At 42.2% G+C, this 25,716-nt stretch overlaps 1 protein-coding gene across 3 annotated transcripts in view; it reads left to right on the forward strand.

The window, feature by feature from the left end:
- The window catches only part of LOC112257895 (delta-sarcoglycan), a 336,928-nt gene that overhangs the window by 236,065 nt on the left and 75,147 nt on the right, over positions 1-25,716 (forward strand). For 2 of the 3 annotated variants that reach the window (XM_024431816.2, XM_024431817.2), the window contains exon 2: positions 20,301-20,486. In XM_024431816.2, the coding sequence (XP_024287584.1) occupies positions 20,301-20,486 (186 nt within the window). Of the gene's footprint in view, positions 1-7,492; positions 7,880-20,300; positions 20,487-25,716 lie in introns of those variants that run through there. The other variant, XM_024431815.2, reaches the window with a different exon arrangement.

A 25,716-nucleotide genomic window follows, 5' to 3' on the forward strand; every position in this document is an offset into this window, starting at 1 on the left:
GTTGAGTCGACTGTGTTGTTAAAAATGCTGAGTATAATCTCTTTAACACAGACAGACTACTCTTTACAACAACTGAATCAATATGTCTTGACCATGACAATTTAGTCTAAGGTCACATCAGGAAGTTTAGTCTCCTCATCTTGCTCATCAGCCACATCATTCATTACCAGATTCAACTGAGGTCTAGATCAAGATGCATGTCTTGTATTCAAGATCCTTAATGGCCTGGCTCCCCCTCCACTCAATATTTTTGTTAAACAGAAAACCCAGACATATGGCAGCAGATCCACAAGGTCTGCCATGAGAGGTGACTGTATAGTTCCCCTAAGGAAAAGCACCTTTAGTAAATCTGCATTCTCTGTGAGAGCTTCCCATGTCTGGAATACATTGCCATCAGACACACATAACTGCACCACATATCACACTTTCACAAAATGCTTGAAGACATGGCTAAAGGTCAAGCAGATTTGTGAACATGGTCCCTAGCTGTGTGTTGCCGCTCTCCATGTTGCCTGTTGTCTGTAGCTTGTGAGGTGTGGAAACACTTTGTTGCTTTTATGAATTTTGTCTTGCTGCTTTTTGTTCTATGTTGCTCTGTCTGTATGCTATGTCTTGCTTGTCCTATGTTGCTCTGTCTGTATGCAATGTCTTGCTTGTCCTATGTTGCTATGTCTTGCTTGTTCTATGTTGCTATTGTCTATATTGTAATTGTTTTTAATAACCTGCCCAGGGACTGTGATTGAAAATTAGCCGGCTGGCTAAAACCGGCACTTTTACTGAAACGTTGATTAATGTGCACTGTCCCTGTAAAAATAAAAATAAACTCAATCTTAGGAAATGTATCAAATACAATGCTTTTAGTTTTAGATATGTTTAGATATGTAGCCTAGTGGTTAGAGCATTGGACTAGGAACCAAAAGTTTTCCCCGAGCTGACAAGGTAAATATCTGTCATTCTGCCCCTGAACAAGGCATTTATATCGTAGACTCAGTTGCTTTGTGGTACTTTTCCCAGCAAATACTTTGTGTGAAGTGTGCTGTCATGTTCCATGAAACCACAAACTTACCCTGACACATATGCCTATAAGTTCCCAATTGTGAGCGCTTGTTGAAGTCCTCAAAGCTAACCTCTTGCTATTTGCAGTTCCTCGGTTTGGAATTATTCTTATGAGCCCTTAATTGATAAATTCCAAATCTAAGTGGAGTAATTGGTGGGAATTGGTGGAAAGTCACCTCTGACAATAGCCCCAGGTGAGAAGTGGTCACTTTGTGAACGTCTGCCAATCAGAGCCTGGTCTATTTGTGGACAACTCAGAAGTGGTGACTTGCTTAATTTTTTTATTACAGGTTTTTCCCACTCCTGATTCAAACTTATACATACTAACAACAACTTACAGACGCACACAAACAATGACTACATCTCATCTGCCCAGACCCACATGTTCACACACCCATTCCTAGTGCCTGCGTTATTGTTTGTCAATTCTCCTTAAATTGTACAAATTAGTTTTTCTCAGATTTCAAATCGACATTTCGTGATATGTAACTTTTAAGTTGCATGTATTTGAAAGAATCTACATTGGTCAGTCCAAAATTACTTTTTAATTCTGTCATGGAAATTAATGTACTTCCTGTTACCAAGTCATTTTTTGGGGTGGTAGGTAGCCTAGTGTTTAGGGCGTTGGGTCAGTAACCGAGAGGTTGCTAGATCGAATCCCTGAACTGACAAGGTAAAAATCTGTCGTTCTCTCCCTGAACAAGGCAGTTAACCAACTGTTCCTAGGCCGTCAATTTGTTCTTAATAACTTCTTATGGCTGGGGGAAGTATTGAGTAGCTTGGATGAATAAGGTGCCCAGGGTAAACTGCCTGCTACTCAGTCCCAGTTGCTAATATATGCATATTATTAGGATATTCAGATAGAAAACACTGACGTTTCTAAAACTGTTTGAATGATGTCTTTGAGTATAACAGAACTCATATGGCAGGCAAAAACCTGAGAATAAAATCCAACCAGGACGTGAGAAATCTGAGGTTTGGTCATTTTTCAACTCATTCCCTATTGAAGATACAGTGGGATATTGGTCATGTTGCACTTCCTGAGGCTTCCACTAGATGTCATCAGTCTTTAGAACCTTGTTTGATGCTTCTACTGTGAGGTGGGGGCGAATGAGAGGGGAATGAGTCAGAGGTCTGACAGAATGCCTTGAGCTCGTGACGCTCGTTGACGTGAGAGCGAGCTCTGTTCCATTGCAATTCTACAGACAAAGGAATTCTCCGGTTGGAACATTTTTGAAGAATTAATGTTAAAAACATCCTAAAGATTGATTCTATAATTTTGCACGCCCAATTTTTCCGTTTTTGATTTGTTAAAAAAGTTTGAAATATCCAATAAATGTCGTTCCACTTCATGATTGTGTCCCACTTGTTGTTGATTCTTCACAAAAAAATACAGATTTATATCTTTATGTTTGAAGCCTGAAATGTGGCAAAAGGTCGCAAAGTTCAAGGGGGGCGAATACTTTCGCAAGGCACTGTAACTGACCGCTCATTCACTCCCGGTTGCTTGGGGATATATTGATCTATCGATTTTAAAGGATTAATTTCAACTATGCTGTCTGGCTTCAACATATAATCACAGTGTTGACGGTACAAAACAGAGCTACTCCCTCCACATGCGTCCTGTCGGTACAAGCATGCTCCTCCGTCTCCTTACTGGGGATTGAAAGTGATTGACTTTCAATCGCCAGTAATTACACCAGTAAATGAATCAAACACAGTGAGTGACTAGAACAAACTGCAAAGCCAGAGGGCCTGCGTGGGACCAATGCTGGGGAAGCCTAGCTAGTTAACATAGTTACAGATGTAGGATCTTAATTTCACCAGTATTGTTGCAGCAAAATAAACCTGCAGCAACAGGATTTGAGAGTAATGTTGCATGTTTGGTGGATAGGCAATAGAGCCCCACAGTGGAGGTGTCATAATACCCATTAAACCTAGCGGTCAAACAGAGAAATGGTTCCAATTGTTTTTCCACCATTCATTTTCGAAACACTTAAAATAAGGGCTGTGTTTTGTGTAGTCTTACCCTGGCGTGACGTTTTGATAACCGTGTAAATCTCTTTCGGACAACAATACTTTTATCAATATATTTGTCTATATTTACTCTCAGATTCAAAAATGCTAATTAGCATCAAAGTAGACATCATGCAAAACAAAAAAAATCCCTGCAAGCTCCTGCACATCATCTCTAGCTGACATCTTTGCTAACAGGTATTGTGTCCATTTAAAACTTGTACAAGACAGTTCACAGAATTGTACATTTAAAGAAATGAAGCAAATTTATTCATTACTACATTTAGCTAACATTAGTTAATAGTCAATCCAGAGATTTTTACCTTTGCCTCGATTCGGCAGTCTTATCCATATCATCATGGCATTTGTAGTGCTTTATGATAGCCACATTAGCAGCTAATTAGCGTTTCATTTTTGGAGGTAAATAAAGGTGAATATATTGATCAGTCACCTTTTCCTAGAGAGATTTATCAAAACATCACATCAGGGTAAGCCTACACGAAACACAGTCCTTATCTTAGGAGTTTCTAAAATCCCCTACGGGAAAATGAATGGTGGAAAAACGATTGGAATAATTTCCCTGTTTGTCCACTAGGTTTCATGGGTATTATGGCCCATACTGTGGTAGTCTATTAGCTGGCCAACATTAGGTTACATAAATGTGCAATAATTTAATATAAACGTGTGTAAGTCCGGGTTTTCAGTGAATTTATGTACATCACAACGCTGCGCAGGAAAATTCTCAGCAACACAAGAGTGATCAAATTAAGTTCCAACACCTGTAGTTAGCTAGATTAGCTGAAAAAAGAAAGATTGGCTGACATATACAGTTGAAGTCGGAAGTTTACATACACCTTAGCCAACTACATTTAAACTCAGTTTTTTACATTTCCTAACATTTAATCCAAATAAACATTCCCTTTCTTAGGTCAGTTAGGATCACCACTTTATTTTAAGAATGTGAAATGTCAGAATAATAGTAGAAAGAATTATTTATTTCAGCTTTTATTTCTTTCATCACATTCCCAGTGGGCCAGAAGTTTACATACACTCAATTAGTATTTGGTAGCATTGCCTTTAAATTGTTTAATTTGGGTCAAATGTTTTGGGTAGCCTTCCACAAGCTCCCCAAAATAATTAGAATTTTGTCCCATTTCTCCTGACAGAGCTGTGTAACTGAGTCCGGTTTGTAGGCCTCCTTGCTCGCACACGCTGTTTTCAGTCCTGCCCCCAAATTTCCTATAGGATTGAGGTCAGGGCTTTGTGATGGCCACTCCAATACCTTGACTTTGTTGTCCTTAAGCCATTTTACCGCAACTTTGGAAGTATGCTTGGGGTCATTGTCCATTTGGAAGACCCATTTGCAACCAATCTTTAACTTCCTGACTGACGTCTTGAGATGTTGCTTCAACATATCCACATAATTTGCCTCATGATGCCATCTATATTGTGAAGCGCACCAGTCCCTCCTGCAGCAAAGCACCCCCACAACATGATGCTGACACCCCCGTGCTTCATGGTTGGGATGGTGTTCTTCGGCTTGCAAGCCTCCCTCTTTCTCCTACAAACATAACGATCGTCATTATGGCCAAACAGTTCTATTTTTGTTTCAACCAACCAGAGGACATTTCTCCAAAAAGTACGATCTTTGTCCCCATGTGCAGTTGCAAACCGTAGTCTGGCTTTTTTATGGTTGTTTTGGAGCAGTGGCTTCTTCCTTGCTGAGCGGCCTTTCATGTTATGTCGATATAAGACTCATTTTACTGTGGATATAGATATAGATATATATTTGTACCTGTTTCCTCCATCATCTTCACAAGGTCCTTTGCTGTTGTTCTGGGATTGATTTGCACTTTTTGCACCAAAGTACGTTCATCACTAGGAGACGGAACGCATCTCCTGTGGTATGACGGCTGCATGGTCCCATGGTGTTTATACTTGCATACTATTGTTTGTACAGATGAACGTGGTACCTTCAGGCATTTGAAATTGATCCCATTGATGAAACACACTTGTGGGGGTCTACAATTTTATTTCTAAGGTCTTGGTTGATTTCTTTTGATTTTCCCATGATGTCAAGCAAAGAGGCACTGAGTTTGAAGGTAGGCCTTGAAATACATCCACAGTTACACCTCCAATTGTCTCAAAATATGTCAATTGGCCTATCAGAAGCTTCTAAAGCCATGACATAATTTTCTGGAATTTTCCAAGCTGTTTAAAGGCACAGTCAAATTAGTGTATGTAAACGTCTGACCCACTGGAATTGTGGTACAGTGAATTATAAGTGAAATATTCTGTCTGTAAACAATTGTTGGAAAAATTACTTGTCATGCACAAAGTAGATCCTAACCTACTTGCCAAAACTATAGTTTGCTATCAAGGAATTTGTGGAGTGGTGGAAAAACAAGTTTTAATGACAACCAACTGTAACTATAGGTATTCACTCACATATGATTGTAATAGTCAGCTAATGTTTTGACATTTTCTGTTGGTTTAATAGAGTAGCTCTATGATCAGACGATAATCAAATCCTTTCAATATTGTGATTGAGTGCCCCATAATACCATATTTGATGAATTGTGAAATCATAATCGTGACACAAATAATCAGGGAATTACAGGCCTATATTTCAGAAGTAGAGCAGGTGTTTGGAAGGCAAATAGCGAGAGAGTAGTGAATGTTGGTAGAAGAATGAAAACCGGTATTTATTCATGATGACATCTGTGTCACAATCCATATTTACCAAAGCTCCATGTGTTTGGACCAGCTCTAAATCCTGTTGCTGGAATCTCACTCTAATTGGTTGTTTTCAAACACATGTCAGAATAAAGAAAGAGCCCTGGGAGGATCCGCAGCCAATTCTAGCCCAGATATACACATAAGAGGTTGGGGAATTGTCTCCGAGGTGAGATTCACACAACAACACAATAAGACCAGGAGTAAGCAAATGCTTTCCCCTCCTGAAACTCAGACATACTCTTGTTTTGGTGTTCTATCTCTTCTATCCCTGGATCGTTCCACCAATTCGGTGCCTTTTAAGAAGTATAACTTAAAAATAAGGGATTTCACCTAATTTTAACATTCTGTGATAAAAAGCAGATGTTCAACTTAAAAAAAAAAAGTTTCCCTAATAAATGAACATAGTTAGTGTCTATTAAGTGCCAAATAATGTAACCAGGTTGATTGTAACAGGGATTGTCAAATTCTTCTTTAAAAAGTAATGAATCTCCTTGTGACAGGCTTGTTGTGTCCTACAGGGAGGGGCAATTGAATGCAAGCTTCACTTTTTTTATTAAAACATTTCTAGCCTCTCTGTCTACAGTATGGGTAACAGGGTTGATATGTTATGCTCGACCCGGTCAGTTTTCCACCAGAAAATTGCCAAAAATAGTACATCCATCTCACCTACTTTTTAAATCTATGATTTGACTATTAGATATTCAATGTTTTTTTTGAAAAATATATATTTAAAAAGGAATAGTTTCACCATATTAGAATGAGAGTTCAGCTCACGTAATAGGGTTGACCTTGAAATGAGGGACAAACATAAATTAATCACTAATCACATGATCAATGATAATCTTCTGAAATTATTTAGTCAAAGCAGACAAATAACCAGGTCTTTACAATAAATGTTAAACTTGGAGACATTTTGGAATTAAGTGGGTTAAAATCTTCCTAGAAGTGACACAGGGTTGATGGAGGGATATGGCAAAATGCTCAACTTCAGAACTTTATCAAGCCTATATTCATATAAAACATCTGATTTATTGTATTACCCATGGGGTCTATAAGGGCACTAAAAAAGGGCACTAATTTCATGGAACACCCCCGTCTTCACAGCTTCCTCTTGGAATCTTTAAATCTTTTGTTAAAACAGGAAAATAGATCTCCCCAGATGTATTCAAACAGCAGGCTACATCCTCATAAGCAAGTCGAAAAGCTGAGGAGTGTTGTCTCTCTTACTGCAAGCCTGTTAGGTATTTCCCTTTATTTAAAAAATTATAATCAACCAAAGCGGTTGAAGCTCCATATCACCAAACAACAACAACAACAACACCATGCATTCCCTGGTGTCCGTGGGCCGTCTTCACTGACCACTTAAAAATGCTGAACGGGCTGTGCCTGTTAAACAATGATTACTATTATTCATCTGCTCTGACCACACTGTGGGTATGGCTGGTAGGAGAAAAAAAGAAAGTGCTGTGTAGGAAAAGCTTTGTGGTTATTTCCTCCCTTGCTAGACAGACTGGCAGGCCACAGCATATTAAGTGGAGGAGGGGAATGTATTTTTTCTATTCTTCCAGTCCCTCTTTCACACACACACATACACACACACACACACATACACACACACACATACACACACACACACACTGTCAGAAAGGCTTGTCACAATCCAGGCAGCCTTGCCTCTTTAACTTCCCACATGTGTCTGGGCTTCTAAATCTGTCTGGCGACCATAAGGCTGTAACTCAGCCCTAGCAGCCTTAGCAGAGTGGTGCAGAATCTCCAGTCCCCACGAGTAGCAGAGCAGAGTGGAGTAGAGTAGACTCCAACGAGACCTCTTGGATAACGGAGTGTGCGTAGTGTCCAGGAAATACCTCACAACTTGGGCAGGGACATGTTATTGGAAAAGCTGACAAGGGGGCTGCCTGGAGTCTGTCATGCAGCTTTTTAAGAGGAGCTCAATCTCCTTTTATCTGCCTGACACACCCTGATTTAGTGAGAGATCACTGAGAGCCCTGAGTGAGAGAGAGAGAGCGAGAGAGAGGGATAGGAGAAGGAGAGCAAGACAGGGGGAGAGGTAAGTTTTTTCCCGCTCAGTTCCTGTCTTTTGTTTTACAGGGACTTTTAAGTTTGCTACTCATAATGTTGATGAGTGATGGAATGGGGAGTAGGCGTGAAGAAGACTGCTCTTTATTTAGAACACTATTGCCTCATTGTTCGGAAGAAACTAAATTAAGTTTGCCCTTCTCTTTTGAAAAGAGTCATTTTAGTTTGTCTCAGTAACTGTTTGTTTTTGCTTCATGTTTTTCCCAGCACTCACAAAAGTCTATTTTAGAACCATTGTTCAGTGAGACCTCTGGACTGAGGCGGGGAATGTATGTGTTTCCAGGAGAAGTTACGGAGGCGGATTGCCCAAACCTTTTCTGAAAAATTCATCGCATAAAGATTTTCAAGGGTGTTGCTCTGTAACTCTCTCCTCACAGCCGCTAGCGATCGTACGCTGGGACTGACTGGCCAACTTCACCATATCAGTCCTGTCGGCCTTATTTTGTTTCAATTACTTTGCCCCTATGGGATACATGTTCCTATAAATAAGTAACTTACTGTGGAAAGAGTTCAGGCAGCAGGCTTATGGTTGTGGGGGTCCACTGAGAAGAGTTACATACTTTACTACTTTACTACTGACTGTAGTTTCAGCAGTGTAGGAGGGGGTTGTGGCTACTGGTATGTCTATGTGTGTGGGCTAGGTTCGGGGGGGATTGGTGGTCTTTGAGAGATACCCTTCCCAATATAGTGTTGTGAACAACAGATGCTGTGTGTCCATTGGGACAGTCCTAAACCCTTATATAGCAACGAGGATCCAAGCAGGTGTTGAGTGTTTATTCGCGATGTTGATATTTGCTGTGACCACGTGAGTCAAAGGCAGAGGGGCGGGTGTCAGGAGTAGAAGAGGAGGTGTGATAATTAGCTATTTCCTCATAGGGATAAACACAGCCTGGCAAGCATTAACCTGACATGACAGAGATGGGGACAAATGTTGTGTTATTCATTCTGTATTAAGTTACTGAATAAAATCACCTACAGATCTCACGTGCACAGTATTGCCTTGGTATGCAATCTCAGCTGGGCATTGCAAACTCTATTGTGCATTGTACTGTGCATTCCTGTATTTGTAGTGTGCAAACAAGCCAGATAGGTGTTCTTTCCTCTGTATCAAATGTGTATGTAAATCCTGTGAGAATCAACAGCTCCTTTCCAGTCTGCCCCAGAGACAGCGCTTGTTGAAGATGTCTGAGTTTTTCTCAGAAGGATCTGTGCCAAGGCTCAGTATGTAGCACAGACACACTTCAAAATGAGAGCTCCTTCTCATCTGTTTAACATTTAGCTAGACTGTGTACTGATGTTTTCTCTTCCCACTGGAAATCAGAGAGAGAGAGAGAGAGGAGAGCAAGAGAGGGAGAGTAGAAAGAGACAGATAGTGAGAGAGAGGAAAAAGTGAAAGAGATTGAGGGGAAGAGTGTAAGAGAGAGGCAGAGATATGCTGAGTGATAATGTGTGGATTATACATTTGAATAGTTACCACATGATGCCCAGTGCTTCCCAGTTGAGTTTGGCAAGATGCTACAAAAGTAGTTCCTATGAAAACTGCTTTCCACATCTCTTTATATTAGTGTTGTTGATATTCTTGATATTCTATTCTTGGGAGACGTTTAAAAATGGGCATATTGAGAGTTCTTTTTCTTTTTGTTTAGTTCTGGCAGTTTGATGAGTAACATATATCCTGTCTTGACATTGTGCAAGCAGCTCCTCCATCGGCTGTTTCTTGTCACTCTCCAGATCATTAGGCCTTCATTAGGGTGCACCAACTCACTATAAAATATAATTGGGGCGCAGCAGTCAAATCCAATGGTCCTAAAGTTTTTATGATGAAGGCATTAATTGAGTCATATTGATCACTTCCTTTAATATTAATTCCCTAACTACAACTAGTCACCCGATGCTTTTTAAATAGGCGTCATCTGCCTGCACAGGTTATTTTTTGTCTTTTTAATCAATACACAGTTTTACTGATTGCTGTGCTGTTTTTAAAGCAATGCAAAATGCTACTGAGTCTCATTCAGATCACTTGAGGTAGAGTGCAGTTATTTTCTTCTTTTAACACCAAAGCTTTCAGAGGTGTTTCTCTCTGTAAGTGTATGGATACTAAGTATAGTTGCATGTGTTGTCTATGGTGCCTCTCAGTCCTTCTCCCTCCTGACAGTTCCTTCCTGAGTACACTGCAAACAGGGTCAACTCTGGCCTCTCTCTCTTTGTCTACTTTAGTCTGCAAAGTCCTGTTATTGAGCAGAATGACTGATTGGTATAAAAGGTAATGGTATCAATGTATAGAAACTGTCTCCAGTGTGGGATGGTACTGTGCCTACTAAAGAGCTATAAGTAAAGGATAAGGAGGGAACAATAATATATGCCATTGGGGCGGCAGGTAGACTAGTGGTTAGAGAGTTGGACGTGTAACCGAAAGGTTGCAAGATCGAATCACTGAGCTGACAAGGTAAAAATCTGTCTTTCTGACCCTGAACAAGGCAGTTAACCCACTGTTCCTAGGCTGTCATTGAGAATAAGAATTTGTTCTTAACTGACTTGCCTAGTTAAATAAAATAAAACAATTTATCATACACTTTTATTCAAAGCGACTTACATTCATGCGTGTATACATTTTGGCTGGCCCCAGGAATCAAACCCACAACCCTGGCGGTGTAAGCGCCATCCTCTACCAACTGAGCCATACAGGACAACCATGCCCTTCTCAAATAAGGGTTTCATGTCCCACATTTGGCCTGCAATAATCTATCGCATTGTGCAATTTTGCAAAGTGTAATAACAGCCTGTTATGTATACAAAGCATGACCTTGCGTGCAGACTGTACCATCATCTGTATATTCTTAAAATATGACAGCCGACCTGGGTGGAAGTATTTGTTTGAAACATCAAGTTTAGGCACTCATTCCAAATGGTTAAGGTAAGGGTTAATGTTTGGGATAGGGTTAAAATAAAAAATAAATAAAAAACAGTGTCCCCAACTGGGATCAAACACGCAACCTTCTGATTCATCATCCCCATCCACAATGTGCTAGCAAAACCCAAGCATACTTGATGGTAATAGTGCTCACTGTTGCCCCTAGTGGCCGATTTTGAAGGCATTTCCAGACATCCTCAGGATATGGATAGACGTCCAATTTCACCTGGCTACAGTATACTATAAAATGCTATACTACACATGATCAAGGGATACTACAGTATACTAAACAATTCTAAAGTAAGCAATACATTATCAAGGATACAGTGGGTAGTATAGTATCCTCCAGTATAATACAAAATTGTATAGTAAGTATTACACATAATCAAGAGATTCTACAGTGTGGAATATAGAATTCTACAGTGTACTAAGTTTACTACAAAATTCTATAGTAAGTACTATAATATTCTATAGTAAACTGTATTATTTTTTAATGTGGGTTACTTGGGAAATGTTTTAGGTTTTTATCAGGGTGCTCCTGAAAAGCAATGGGATTGTGTTTTGTCTAATTCTACTGTAAGCACTATGTAAATGCACACAGGGAAAGGGAGCAATACTTGGCTCTCTGAGTAATATTTTGTGATTTTAGTGGTGAGAGAACTAGTATGCCATCTGGTTAAAGACAGCTTTCAGCTCCTGGTGTTTCATATTCTCTGGCTCCATGCTAACCATTTCATGTAAGAGATGGGCATGAAACAACAGTGGGTATCTATAGCTATTTATAGATAGCTGATAGTTGTTTTTCTATATTTTTTATAACATTTTCATTTCATGTACTGTTTTTGCATGGCATGTACTGTGTATAATTTTGATTATAAGCTGAAATGTCAGTATACCGTCTCCTGCAACATGTGTGAATGTCACAATATTAATGAGCAACAGACTCATTTCAATACAGCTTTCCACATCATAGCCCTGCTCCAGAGACTCTTCTTGGATGCAATTGTAGTACACTGTTTACACCACAGTGGCTGTGACCTGTTATTAAAAAAACTGCCACAGTGCTTATGACAATCTAAGGATTAAGGTTTTAACCTCTCACAGTATAGAGAGCAAGCGAGAGAAAAGATTCCAGCGCAGAGAAATGCAATTTGCCATCACTGTCTTTTCCCAAGGGAGGGAGGCGATAGGAGGCGAGGGGTGTTGTGCGCTTGACTCCCTCTGACCTGTCACCACATTATAGGCTGATCTGTGGGAGTGTTTCTCTGCTCCATCTTTCTCTCTCTGCTCCTTTTCTCTCGCTCTCTCTCTCTTTTCCCATGTCTTAATCACAGTGGGGCGCTGCTCCTCTCAACCCCTAGCCCATGTAATTCCCCCCAAACATTTTTTTAAGTAGTGTCAGTTTAAAGCAGATTGAAATAATTTGGCTGAGATCTACTCTGCTCTGCTTGTGGTCACTCAGATATGCAGTGAGACCTACAGTAAATCAAATAATATTATGGCAATTTTTTATGGCTTTTTAACTTTGGTGACCTAAAAATCAATACATGAAGAGAAGTACATTTGGCTTGTACTGCAACAGCATTGATGTTTCTTCCCAAACTGGTCTCAGAGCATTTTGTATGATTCTGCAAGTAAATCCGAGATGCCCATTTTATTTTATTTTTTTATTTCACCTTTATTTAACCAGGTAGGCTAGTTGAGAACAAGTTCTCATTTACAACTGTGACCTGGACAAGATAAAGCATAGCAGTATGAACAGACAGCAACACAGAGTTACACATGGAGTAAACAATAAACAAGTAAATAACACAGTAGAATCTATTTAATTTTTATTTAAAAAAAGAGTCTATATACATTGTGTGTAAAAGGCATGAGGAGGTAGGCAAATAATTACAATTTAGCAGATTAACACTGGAGTGATAAATGATCAGATGGTCATGTGCAGGTAGAGATACTGGTGTGCAAAAGAGCAGAAAATAAAATAAATAAAAACAGTATGGGGATGAGGTAGGTGAATTGGGTGGGCTATTTACCGATGGACTATCTACAGCTGCAGCGATCGGTTAGCTGCTCAGATAGCAGATGTTAAAAGTTGGTGAGGGAGATAAAAGTTTTAGCTTCAATGATTTTTACAATTCGTTCCAGTCACAGGCAGCAGAGAACTGTAAGGAAAGGCGGCCAAATGAGGTGTTGACTTTAGGGATGATCAGTGAGATACACCTGCTGGAGCGTGTGCTACGGGTGGGTGTTGCCATCGTGACCAGTGAACTGAGATAAGGCGGAGCTTTACCTAGCATGGACTTGTAGATGACCTCGAGCCAGTGGGTCTGGCGACGAATATGTAGTGAGGGCCAGCCGACTAGAGCATACAGGTCGCAGTGGTGGGTGGTATAAGGTGCTTTAGTAACAAAGCGGATGGCACTGTGATAAACTGCATCCAGTTTGCTGAGTAGAGTATTGGAAGCCATTTTGTAGATGACATCGCCGAAGTCGAGGATTGGTAGGATAGTCAGTTTTACTAGGGTAAGTTTGGCGGCGTGAGTGAAGGAGGATTTGTTGCGAAATAGAAAGCCGATTCTAGATTTGATTTTGGATTGGAGATGTTTGATATGAGTCTGGAAGGAGAGGTTACAGTCTAGCCAGACACCTAGGTACTTATAGATGTCCACATATTCTAGGTCAGAACCATCCAGGGTGGTGGTGCTAGTCGGGCGTGCGGGTGCAGGCAGCGAACAGTTGAAAAGCATGCATTTGGTTTTACTAGCATTTAAGAGCAGTTGGAGGCCACGGAAGGAGTGTTGTATGGCATTGAAGCTCGTTTGGAGGTTAGATAGCACAGTGTCCAAGGAAGGGCCAGAAGTATACAGAATGGTGTCGTCTGCGTAGAGGTGGATCAGGGAATCGCCCGCAGCAAGATCAACATCATTGATATATACGGAGAAAAGAGTCGGCCCGAGAATTGAACCCTGTGGCACCACCATAGAGACTGCCAGAAGACCAGACAACATGCCCTCCAATTTGACACACTGAACTCTATCTGCAAAGTAGTTGGTGAACCAGGCAAGGCAGTCATTAGAAAAACCGAGGCTACTGAGTCTGCCGATAAGAATATGGTGATTGATTGAGTCGAAAGCCTTGGCCAGGTCGATGAAGACAGCTTCACAGTACTGTCTTTTATCGATGGCGGTTATGATATCGTTTAGTACCTTTAGCGTGGCTGAGGGGCATCCGTGACCGGCTCGGAAACCAGATTGCACAGCGGAGAAGGTACGGTGGGATTCGAGATGGTCAGTGATCTGTTTGTTGACTTTTCTTTCGAAGAACTTAGATAGGCAGGGCAGGATGGATGTAACCGTGTGGGTCCAGTGTGTTTCCCCCTTTGAAGAGGGGGATGACCGTGGCAACTTTCCAGTCCTTGGGGATCTCAGACGATATGAAAGAGAGGTTGAACAGGCTGGTAATAGGGGTTGCGACAATGGCGGCGGATAGTTTCAGAAATAGAGGGTCCAGATTGTCAAACCCAGCTGATTTGTACGGGTCCAAGTTTGCAGCTCTTTCAGAACATCTGCTATCTGGATTTGGGTAAAGGAGACGCTGGGGAGGCTTGGGCGAGTAGCTGCGGGGGGGTGGAGCTGTTGGCCGAGGTTGGAGTAGCCAGGAGGAAGGCATGGCCAGCCGTTGAGAAATGCTTGTTGAAATGTTCGATTATCATGGATTTATCGGTGGTGACCGTGTTACCTAGCCTCAGTGCAGTGGGCAGCTGGGAGGAGGTGCTCTTGTTCTCCATGGACTTTACAGTGTCCCAGAACTGTTTGGAGTTAGAGCTACAGGATGCAAATTTCTGCTTGAAAAAGCTGGCCTTTGCTTTCCTGACTGACTGCATGTATTGGTTCCTGACTTGGTGACCGTGTTACCTAGCCTCAGTGCAGTGGGCAGCTGGGAGGAGGTGCTCTTGTTCTCCATGGACTTTACAGTGTCCCAGAACTTTTTGGAGTTAGAGCTACAGGATGCAAATTTCTGCTTGAAAAAGCTGGCCTTTGCTTTCCTGACTGACTGCGTGTATTGGTTCCTGACTTGGTGACCGTGTTACCTAGCCTCAGTGCAGTGGGCAGCTGGGAGGAGGTGCTCTTGTTCTCCATGGACTTTACAGTGTCCCAGAACGTTTTGGAGTTAGAGCTACAGGATGCACATTTCTGCTTGAAAAAGCTGGCCTTTGCTTTCCTGACTGACTGCGTGTATTGGTTCCTGACTTGCCTGAACAGTTGCATATCGCGGGGACTATTCAATACTATTGCAGTCCGCCACAGAATGTTTTTGTGCTGGTAGAGGGCAGTCAGGTCTGGATTGAACCAGGTTCTATATCTGTTCTTAGTTCTGCATTTTTTGAACAGAGCATGCTTATCTAAGATTGTGAGGAAGTTACTTTTAAAGAATGACCAGGCAACCTCAACTGACGGGATGAGGTCAATATCCTTCCAGGATACCCGGGCCAGGTCGATTAGAAAGGCCTGCTCGCAGAAGTGTTTTAGGGAGCGTTTGACAGTGATTAGGGGTGGTCGTTTGACTGCGGACCCGTAGCGGATACAGGCAATGAGGCAGTGATCGCTAAGATCCTGATTGAAGACAGCGGAGGTGTATTTGGAGGGCCAGTTGGTCAGGATAACGTCTATGAGGGTGCCCTTGTTTACAGATTTAGGGTTGTACCTGGTGGGATCCTGATTGAAGACAGAGGAGGTGTATTTGGAGGGCCAGTTGGTCAGGATAACACCTATGAGGGTGCCCTTTTTTACAGATTTAGGGTTGTACCTGGTGGGTTCCTTGATGATTTGTGTGAGATTGAGGGCATCTAGTTTAGATTGTAGGACTGCTTGGGTGTTAAGCATATCCCAGTTTAGGTCACCTAACAGAACGAACTCTGAAGCTAGATGGGGGGCGATCAATTCACAAATGGTGTCCAGGGCACAGCTGGGAGCTGAGGGGGGTCGGTAGCAGGCGGCAACAGTGAGAGACTTATTTCTGGAGAGATTATTTTTTTAATTAGATCTTCGAACTGTTTGGGTATGGACCTGGAAAGTATGACATTACTTTGCAGGCTATCTCTGCAGTAGACTGCAACTCCTCCCCCTTTGGCAGTTCTATCTTGATGGAAAATGTTATAGTTGGGTATGGAAATCTCAGAGTTTTTGGTGGCCTTCCTAAGCCAGGATTCAGACACAGCAAGGACATCAGGGTTGGCAGAGTGTGCTAAAGCAGTGAGTAAAATAAACTTAGGGAGGAGGCTTCTGATGTTCACATGCATGAAACCAAGGCTTTTTCGATCACAGAAGTCAACAAATGAGGGTGCCTGGGGACATGCAGGGCCTGGGTTTACTTCCACATCACCCGCGGAACAGAGGAGGAGTAGAATGAGGGTGCGGCTAAAGGCTATCAAAACTGGTTGCCTAGAGCGTTGTGGACAAAGAATAAAAGGAGCAGATTAAGATAAAACAACAGGTGAGACAACAACAGCTAATCAGCTAACACAAAAACAGCAGGTAAAATGGCGATGAGTAGGCAGAGAGAGTCGGATTAACTACACACAGGGCCTGAGTTTGCGGGTGGGGCCGACAGATAAAAAATAAATAAACAGAATGGAGTACCGTGATTAATGGACAGTCCAGTAGGCATCAGCTATGTAGCCAAGTGATCATAGTGTCCAGGGGGCAGCAGTAGATGGAACAGGGGAGCCCCACTACGCTAGTGACACGGCGTTTAAAGTTAGTAGTGTCTGCTCCGACGGAGGCCGGATGAAGGCACAGCGGATGGAGTATTCGTCGGCAGACCAGTCGTGGTGGTGCGGCGGGGCGCCGTGTCGACAGAGAATCCAAGCCAGATGGCGAAAGAGGTGTGCCTGGCTCACGGCTAACTGGTGCTAGCTTCGTGGCAGTGGCGTTAGCCACTATATCCAATCGGTAGCAGCGGTGATCCGGTGCCAAGGTCCAGAGTTTACAGCAAGGATCCGGAGGAGTTTGGGGCTCTAGCCGTGTATGAGTGGGGTTCGGGTGAACAGCTGAGTAGGCCGGGAGGTGGGCCTCAGGGAATAGCTTCGGTGCCACGGTGAGTGAAAGCTAGCTGTGAGCTAGCTAGCTGCAAGCTGTGAGCTAGCTAGCTGCAAGCTGTGAGCTGTGAGCTAGCTAGCTGCAAGCTGTGAGCTAGCTAGCTAGCTGCAAGCTAGCTGTGAAGATCAGAAGTAGTGGTCCAGGGATTACGGCAGGAATCCGGCGTTGTTGTGGAGAGACAGTCCGATATTGGTAGACAAGCGATATTGGTAGACAGGCGAGTATTATCCAGGCTAAAAACAGGGCTGGTATCTGTGCAGAAGGTAAACAATTACTAACAATTACTAAATAGCTTGTAGCTAATTCACTGCTTAGCTTCTGGAGATTCTTGAATGTGTTCTAAAATTGAAAATAATAGCGATTCCGTATCACATTGGGTGAGGCAGGTTACCGGAAGGTATAATTGAATAAAACATTGAGAAGAGATTGAAAATAAATTGAAATATATATACAAAAAATATGAAAAAATACAAAAGTACATGAGAGGACAAAACAAACACGTCTTCACCGCTACGCCATCTTTGAATTTAGTATGATATGTTAAGTTTCGTATGGTATGTATTCATTTGTGGATGTCCAACACCCATTTTGTATGATATGTTCCGAATTACAATTCGTATTATATGTCACAAATTTGCAAAACATACATCAAATTCTAGTTAGGTTGCTAATGTTAGGTAGCTCGCTAACGTTAGCTAGGCTGGAGGTTAAGGATAGGGTTAAGTTTAGGAGTTAGGTTAATAAAGGGTTAGGGGAAGGGTTAGCTAAATGGGTTCGGTTTAGGTGAAGGGTTAGTTAACATGTTAAGTCAGAGCAAAGTAGCTAAAAATTAGTAAGTAGTTGAAAAGTTGCTAATTAGCTAAAATGCTAAAGTTGTCCATGATGAGATTCAGACGTTTAACCTTTGGGTTGCTAGGTGTTCGCGTTATTAGGCCCAGCTGCCTGCCCTTACTACCCTCCTTTCTTTTTTGCCTTAAGTAATCATTTGTCTTATCTAACCATACCAAATGTAACATATCATGGATGTCGTACAGAATTATACGAAATTCTCTGAGACCAGGTTGTTCTTCCTTCTTAAATCAAGTTGAACTTGAGTCTTTGAATCCACTGGTATTGCACCCTCTGTTCTTGAACATGAATACAGATTTTTTTAGGTTTGATCTTCAGAACGATTAACTTCAGTACATGGGCCCTGAGATAATCAGAACACCATTAGACAATGATGTTCAGAGGTATCTTATCTAATTATGTTGGAGGGCATTCTAAGCCAAAAAAAAGCCAGGGAGGGACACACTTACACACCTTGCCAAGTTTCCTTAATCAGGTTTGTAAGCTTTTTGACAAGCAAGGAGTGGCCATTTTGAAAAGCTGGCTCTCCTAATGTATGTATAAGAGACGATGAACACAGAGCATGTTGAGCTCTTAAAGTATTAATTGTGCCCTGCAGACTTCAATGGTTAATGATGGGCTTCATGGGCTTCAGACCAGCATTAGTTAATTAATTCTGTTGATTGTGTAGCTGGAGCTCAGTTACTTATGACTCATTGAGAGAACACTTTTTTAGATTTGGAGCAGACTCAACACTCCTTAAGTTGTTGACTGTGATTATACGACCTTTAAAATCGATATAAATTAGCCATACTTAGCTACTTTATGTAAAGTGGAACAGTGTTTCCGTGGAATAAGACAATAAGGCAAAGAATATGGCGAAGATAGATGTTAGAAATCTTGTGTGGTGAAAATGAAGATTAGGACTGCTTGTGAATGTTAATTAGTTAAAAGGGCATATGGCACAATATTTTCTTCCCATAATTGTGCATATATAATACACCCCCCCTTAAATTTGGACAGAATGGAAAACTGGGGAAGAAGTTGACAGATTCTGGTACCCGATCCACATGTTGTTTATAAAACAGCGTAGTGGAGAGATGCCCAGTGATTTGGCAAGAGAGAAGAACCAACAACATTCAGCAATGCTTGGATTACCTCTAATCGGAAACAGACTTTGTTTTGTGCCACTGTGCTTTCTTTAGGCTCCTAATAACAGAACAGAGTCCCTCCGTTGGACAGTAGCGATATAGTCAGAGGAAGCTCTCATAGGGCAGTGCTCTGGTGGGCCTCCAAATGTCCATGTATTTTTCCTGGAGCATCAGTTTTTCCTTCTGTGCACCAGTCCCTTTATGGGTGTAAAATACCATGATTTAAACTGTAAGCTGCCTCAAATTTTCCAATCATTCTGTAGGTGGGAGTTCTTCCCCATCTGGAATGTGTGGTGAGAGATGACGCTGTTGACTCTGTGTATGAGTTGACTCTGTGCTAACTCAGTGTGTAATACGACATGAGGTTTATGTGGCTGATGTACAGAAAGATGACACTCCAGGGGGCCACACAAAGTTATGATTTATCGATGGCCTCCAACAGGGTTATGGTTAATACTCCAACAGTGATGTTTTACAGAAATACAGTACTGCTGTGTGTAGATCCTGTCTCTCACTGTCTGTTTGTTTCTGTACTGTGTATTGTGTACACACCACCTGGGGATGCTTACAACTGTATCCACATTCATTTTTGTTATATCACCAGCCCACCTGGTGAGAGTCAGTGAAAGGAACCCTCTACCTCCTATTGTAGATTGTGTGTTGCTCTTGTGTAGTGCACTTGGGGTCCCCAGCCCTAGTTCTAGAGATCTACAGTGTCTGCAAGCCTTGGTTCGAGCCAGTACTAACACCCCATATTCAATTAATCAAGCTCTTAGTCTGTGTATGTACAGTTCTACACTAAACTCAAAGTTTACTTCGGAAAATGTAAGATTGATGCCAATCTGGAGATGTGCAATAAGTGGTAAACAAAACTTAATTGAATGTAATTTAGTATTTGGTCCTGTTTGAAATGCAACAGTAAAATCACATTTTTTGCTGACTGGCTTTAGAGTTTTCACAGGGGCTGTCTCGTGTCATTTGTTTCAGTTTGTGGTGAATGTGTGTGGTTGTCAAATGTGATTGGCTTTGGTGTCGGAGCCAGCCACTCCTAGCATTGTAGACAATAAATTATATTTTGTAAAGAGTTATAAGGCTATAATTATGGTGCTTGAAGTGAACAATGTCTTCTCCCACTTTACAGGCAGACAATTAGAATCATCATTTATGGACACTATCAGCACATCGATGGTGCAGAGAGAGAGTAATGGAGATATAGAAAGCTTATGGGACAATGAGTTAGGAATCAAACTAACTAAATTGTATTTTATTGTGCTCAAACTCAATGGCTGACTATGGCTTCAACAGTAGGGCCAGAATGTACGCTTTTGGGAGTGTGATAGATTCAGAATACATCTTCTTTACTTTCAGGAAGTCACTTATCCTCTTCTTCTTCTCTTGCAGATGACCCAAGAACAGTGCACTCATAGGAACAATGTCCAGAGCTCAGAGAAACCACATGTGTACAAGGTGGGGATTTATGGCTGGCGGAAACGTTGCCTTTACTTCTTCGTGCTCCTGTTAATGATCCTGATCCTGGTCAACCTTGCTTTAACCATCTGGATACTAAAGGTCATGAACTTCACCATTGTAAGTCCTCCTCCTTACCTGCTTTTTACTTGGGATTTGCTTTTATGACTGTGCTCTAGGGGAATTGATTATTGTATTTGCTTAGAAGTGTACTGGAATAATAGGGTTTTTCTCCATGGGGGGCTATAATGACAGGCCAGTAATTACAAGCTGTGGCGTTTTAGCCCGCCGCCTTAATTTTCCCTCACAGTGGTCGATCTGCTACGGTGTTATTCCACATAGCTAACTCCATGCTAGCGGTCTCTCTCCTCCCCTCCTCTCTCCTCCCCTCCTCTCGCCTTCTCTTTCTCCCTTCCTTCCATCCCTGCATGTTGTTAGTTTCCGAGTACCCCACTGTTCTTTTCTTCTCTACCTGAGAGAGTTCAGTTGAGGGCATGTTTAGTATTCAAGTGCAGCCGCCTCAAGGTGCCCGTCTGGAACCAATGACACTGTCACTTCCTGCACAGTAGAGAGGTGACATCAGCACAGGATAGGGGTGATATCAGCAAAGGAGAGTGGTGACACCAGGGCCATACACTACATTAGATTACACATGTGTACCATTCACCTCAATGCCATGTCATACAGTACTTAGCACTAGACTGTAGAGTTTGACATACATTTCCACTGTGTTTCTCTGAATATCTGGAGTGTTAGTCTGGAGCTCAAACCCTTTGGGCCATGTCGTTTGAGGCTGCTTTTTGCTAGATAATCCTCAGCGATGAGTCAGACACTCAAAGCAAGGCAGTTAACACACTGTTCCAAGGCCATCATTGAAAATAAGAATTTGTTCTTAACTGACTAGTTAAATAAAGGTAAAATAGATTTAAAAAATACTCAAAGCAATTTGGATGTCTGGTGTGTCCGACTGCATAGTATGTTCTAGACGCTGAGTGGGTATATTAAGGGTCCTAACCTTTCTCCAAATAGATCCAAGTGGGATGTGATATCATGGTGAAAGTGATCCAGCTAAATGCCTGCATAAACCTTAGATTTTACCATCATCCTTGTAGGGAAGAAACTATAGCCCCTTTAAAAGCTTCAAACATGGAAGATCAAATATCTATCTTAATTTTTGCCGAAGCTACATTAGTTCTACAGCCTAGGAAACAGTCCACTGTCCCCCGGATATCCCCTAGAAAGGTGTTGCAGGCTCATGTTCCTTAGACGGCCTCAAGGACATAGATTGTATGGAGAGTGATTGAGGACAGGCCTGGAGATCCATGGATGCAGAAGAGCAGGTGTCTGCTTGTCAGATTTATGTTGCATTTAATTGCTCCAAAGCCCCACAGTACTGGATGACATGTCAAGGATGGGTTTGGATGAAATATTCAAAGTCTTGAGTTACAGTGAGACTGTGAAAATGAATGTGGAGAGGAGGTGGGTGTTGAAGGGACACACACACACACACACACAAACATGGGAGAATGGTCACACACTCATATACACAGGCCTGCAGGGCAGATTCACAATTAACTATTGGGGAGGAAACAATAAGTGTCAGTTGAGAGACTGGAACTGGTTGTGTTTAAATGACAGAGTTGGTGAGGTCTCTGCTCCCCTTCAGGCTGTATTTTTGCGTGTTTAGAAATTGCAATTCTGTGTCTTAAAAGGACAGCAAAGGAAGTAGCTAGCTGGAGTCAGAGTCCAGTGACAGAGCAGGCTTGATGCCAGACCAAACAGATTCAAACATTAGGCCATGTCTCCTCAGACTCCCACTCTACCTCTGAGACCTAGTGCTTGTCTGCCAGCATTTAGAACTCCTCGTTGTGTTAAATGGGGATGTTCTAATGCAAGTGAAACTCTGGTCTAGACTGAGATAGATTAAGGTGTACTGTGCACTCCTTGCCAATGTAGCACAGAATGACAAAGTTAATGGGGAAACGGAGACAGATCTATTGGCAGTAGTCCTATCTGGGTTGCCCTGGTTAAATTCATCACATTGTACTGTTCTGGAGTGGACTCATAAGGCAAACTACACTAACATCATGTGTCAGCAGTAATGGTAATTAGCAACACTGTCATTATTCAGGGTCTGCCTGTAAAACCCACTGTCATACTGTTAAACCTTCCTCATTAAGAGCAGGAAGAGCGATAAGTGGGGCATACCAATTCAGACTGTGTGCCCGGAGTCTAACCTTAAAGCATTGGTGCGTGTCAGAGACAGATGAGCCACGCAGGGTTACAGGAACCTTGTCTTCTCACCAACCACCTCTGCTTGCTGCTGCTGCATTTTTTAACTCTGGGTAGAAAGGTTACCCAGCATTTTGACCTGAGAGTCAGAGGTAGTCGTCCTATTCAAACACAAGCCTGGCTGCTCTGGGCTCCATGCCAGGTCACCCTGCTCTGCTTGCCCTGACTGGGAGAGTCTGCTCTCTAATAGGGTGAGAGGGGAGCATAGGGGCCTCCCTGGAGCAGCTGCTCCAACCACACCTCCCAGCCATAGCCCTCTTTCTGGGGAGTGGATCACCACTCTGGGGAGACTAATCTAGGGCCCATGCAGGATGGAGCAGCAACAGCCCCGGTTAACGCTCCACAGGGCCAAAAGACAAGCCTTTCTTTTCTGACCAGAATCATGATGCATCATTCTCATCCCCTGTCCATTTAGCCATTCCCATGTTTTTGTGCCACCACCTCAACACCCGTTTGATTAGCACAGCACTCTCTGATGAAAGATAGAGGACATGGACAGAAAGCCTGGCAAATTCATGATTCACCAGTACCACCATTGACCTGAGAGTCAGAGGTAGTTCTCATTGTTCAGAAGTGAACTTTTCCTTTAATCCCCAGTACTTGACACCAGCCATTACCGAGTCATCGCCCATCTCTGTTTTCATTGGTGCTGCTGGTGCTCTCAGGCCTGGACTGAGCTAAGCGGGTCTGTCATATAAAGGGGCTGTGGAGCTTGTTTTTCTGTTTGTTTATGGTAGGTGGTGAGGGGCCAAGGAGGCAGTGCTAGATTTCTGCCAGACTGAAATGTTTAAAATGTTCTATTAACCTCCGAGAGGCTGTTTAATATGTCAGTGTGGCAAATAATTTTTTTATCCCTCGTCTCGCTCCACTCTCCACAGTCGTTCTCTCTGCTCTGTACTATCTACTATCTCTATCTCTCACATTCTCTCTGATACATTTTCTCTCATCATGGTACAGCACTGCAGTTTGTCTCTAAGCAGCAAGTCAGAATTATATATTATATTATTATATAACTCATCTTGTGTTGCTTTCACTGGCATCAGCAGAAATGTCTATGCATTACACTGTATAGTTTTGTTTGTAATATATGTGACTCACCACCTGGATTCGGTCTTACGTAGCAAAATTAGATTTTCAGTATTTTTACATTGGATAAAAGTAGAGACTTGGAGCTACAAAATGATATATCATACACAACATTTTTGAGGAACAATGGGAAATTAATTCTACTTGGAAAGTTGATACACTTGTAAACTCACTTTTTAGAAAAGGGCCTTTGAATGTTTTGGTACCTATTAGAGCTCTCCTTTGTCTACACCCATTCATCATTGTTCACACCCTCATAAGCCAGTCCCACCCACCTCTATAAGGATTCACATAAGGAAAAATTCCAGGTAAACAGAAAATGTCCAGATAAAAATATTTTATAAATATAAGATGATGCTTACCCAGATACACTTGTCTAAATTGATGGGTCATGTGAAATAAATGCTATAACCCCCAGCCACGTCCACTGGTGGAAAAAGTACTAAATTGTCAAACTTGAGTAAAAGTATAAATAATTTCAAATTCTATATTAAACCAGACGGCACTATTGTATTTTAAAAAATGTAATAATTAACAAATAGCAAAGGGCACAATGTACTTTGTACACAATGTACTTTCTCCAAAAAGTACAATCTTTGTCCCCATGTGCAGTTGTAAACCGTAGTCTGGCTTTTTTATGGCAGTTTTGGAGCAGTAGCTTCTTCCTTGCTGAGCGGACTTTCAGGTTATGTCGATATATAGGACTCGTTTTACTGTGGATATACAGTGGGGCAAAAAAGTATTTAGTCAGGCACCAATTGTGCAAGTTCTCCCACTTAAAAAGATGAGAGAGGCCTGTAATTTTCATCATAGGTACACTTCAACTATGACAGACAAAATGAGGGAAAACAAATCCAGAAAATCACATTGTAGGATTTTGTATGAATTTATTTGCAAATTATGGTGGAAAATAAGTATTTGGTCACCTACAAACAAGCAAGATTTCTGTCTCTCACAGACCTGTAACTTCTTCTTCAAGAGGCTCCTCTGTCCTCCACGCATTACCTGTATTAACGGCACCTGTTTGAACTTGTTATCAGTATAAAAGAACCCTGTCCACAACCTCAAACAGTCACACTCCAAACTCCACTATGGCCAAGACCAAAGAGCTGACAAAGGACACCAGAAACAAAATTGTAGACCTGCACCAGGCTGGGAAGACTGAATCTGCAATAGGTAAGCTTGGTTTGAAGAAATCAACTGTGGGAGCAATTATTAGGAAATGGAAGACATACAAGACCACTGATAATCTCCCTCGATCTGGGGCTCCACGCAAGATCTCACCCCGTGGGGTCAAAATGATCACAAGAACGGTGAGCAAAAATCCCAGAACCACACGGAGGGACCTAGTGAATGACCTGCAGAGAGCTGGGACCAAAGTAACAAAGCCTACCGTCAGTAACACACTACGCCGCCAGGGACTCAAATCCTGCAGTGCCAGACGTGTCCCCCTGCTTAAGCCAGTACATGTCCAGGCCCGTCTGAAGTTTGCTAGAGAGAATTTGGATGATCCAGAAGAAGATTGGGAGAATGTCATAACTTTTTGGTAAAAACTCAACTCGTCGTGTTTGGAGGACAAAGAATGCTGAGTTGCATCCAAAGAACACCATACCTACTGTGAAGCATGGGGGTGGAAGCATCATGCTTTGGGGCTGTTTTTCTGCAAAGGGACTAGGATGACTGATCCGTGTAAAGGAAAAAATGAATGGGGCCGTGTATCGTGAGATTTTGAGTGAAAACCTCCTTCCATCAGCAAGGGCATTGAAGATGAAACGTGGCTGGGTCTTTCAGCATGACAATGATCCCAAACACACCGCCCGGGCAATGAAGGAGTGGCTTCGTAAGAAGCATTTCAAGGTCCTGGTGTGGCCTAGCCAGTCTCCAGATCTCAACCCCAGAGAAAATCTTTGGAGGGAGTTGAAAGTCCGTGTTGCCCAGCAACAGCCCCAAAACATCACTGCTCTAGAGGAGA

Source organism: Oncorhynchus tshawytscha, linkage group LG09, assembly GCF_018296145.1.
Source record: "Oncorhynchus tshawytscha isolate Ot180627B linkage group LG09, Otsh_v2.0, whole genome shotgun sequence".
Classification (NCBI taxonomy): domain Eukaryota; kingdom Metazoa; phylum Chordata; class Actinopteri; order Salmoniformes; family Salmonidae; genus Oncorhynchus; species Oncorhynchus tshawytscha.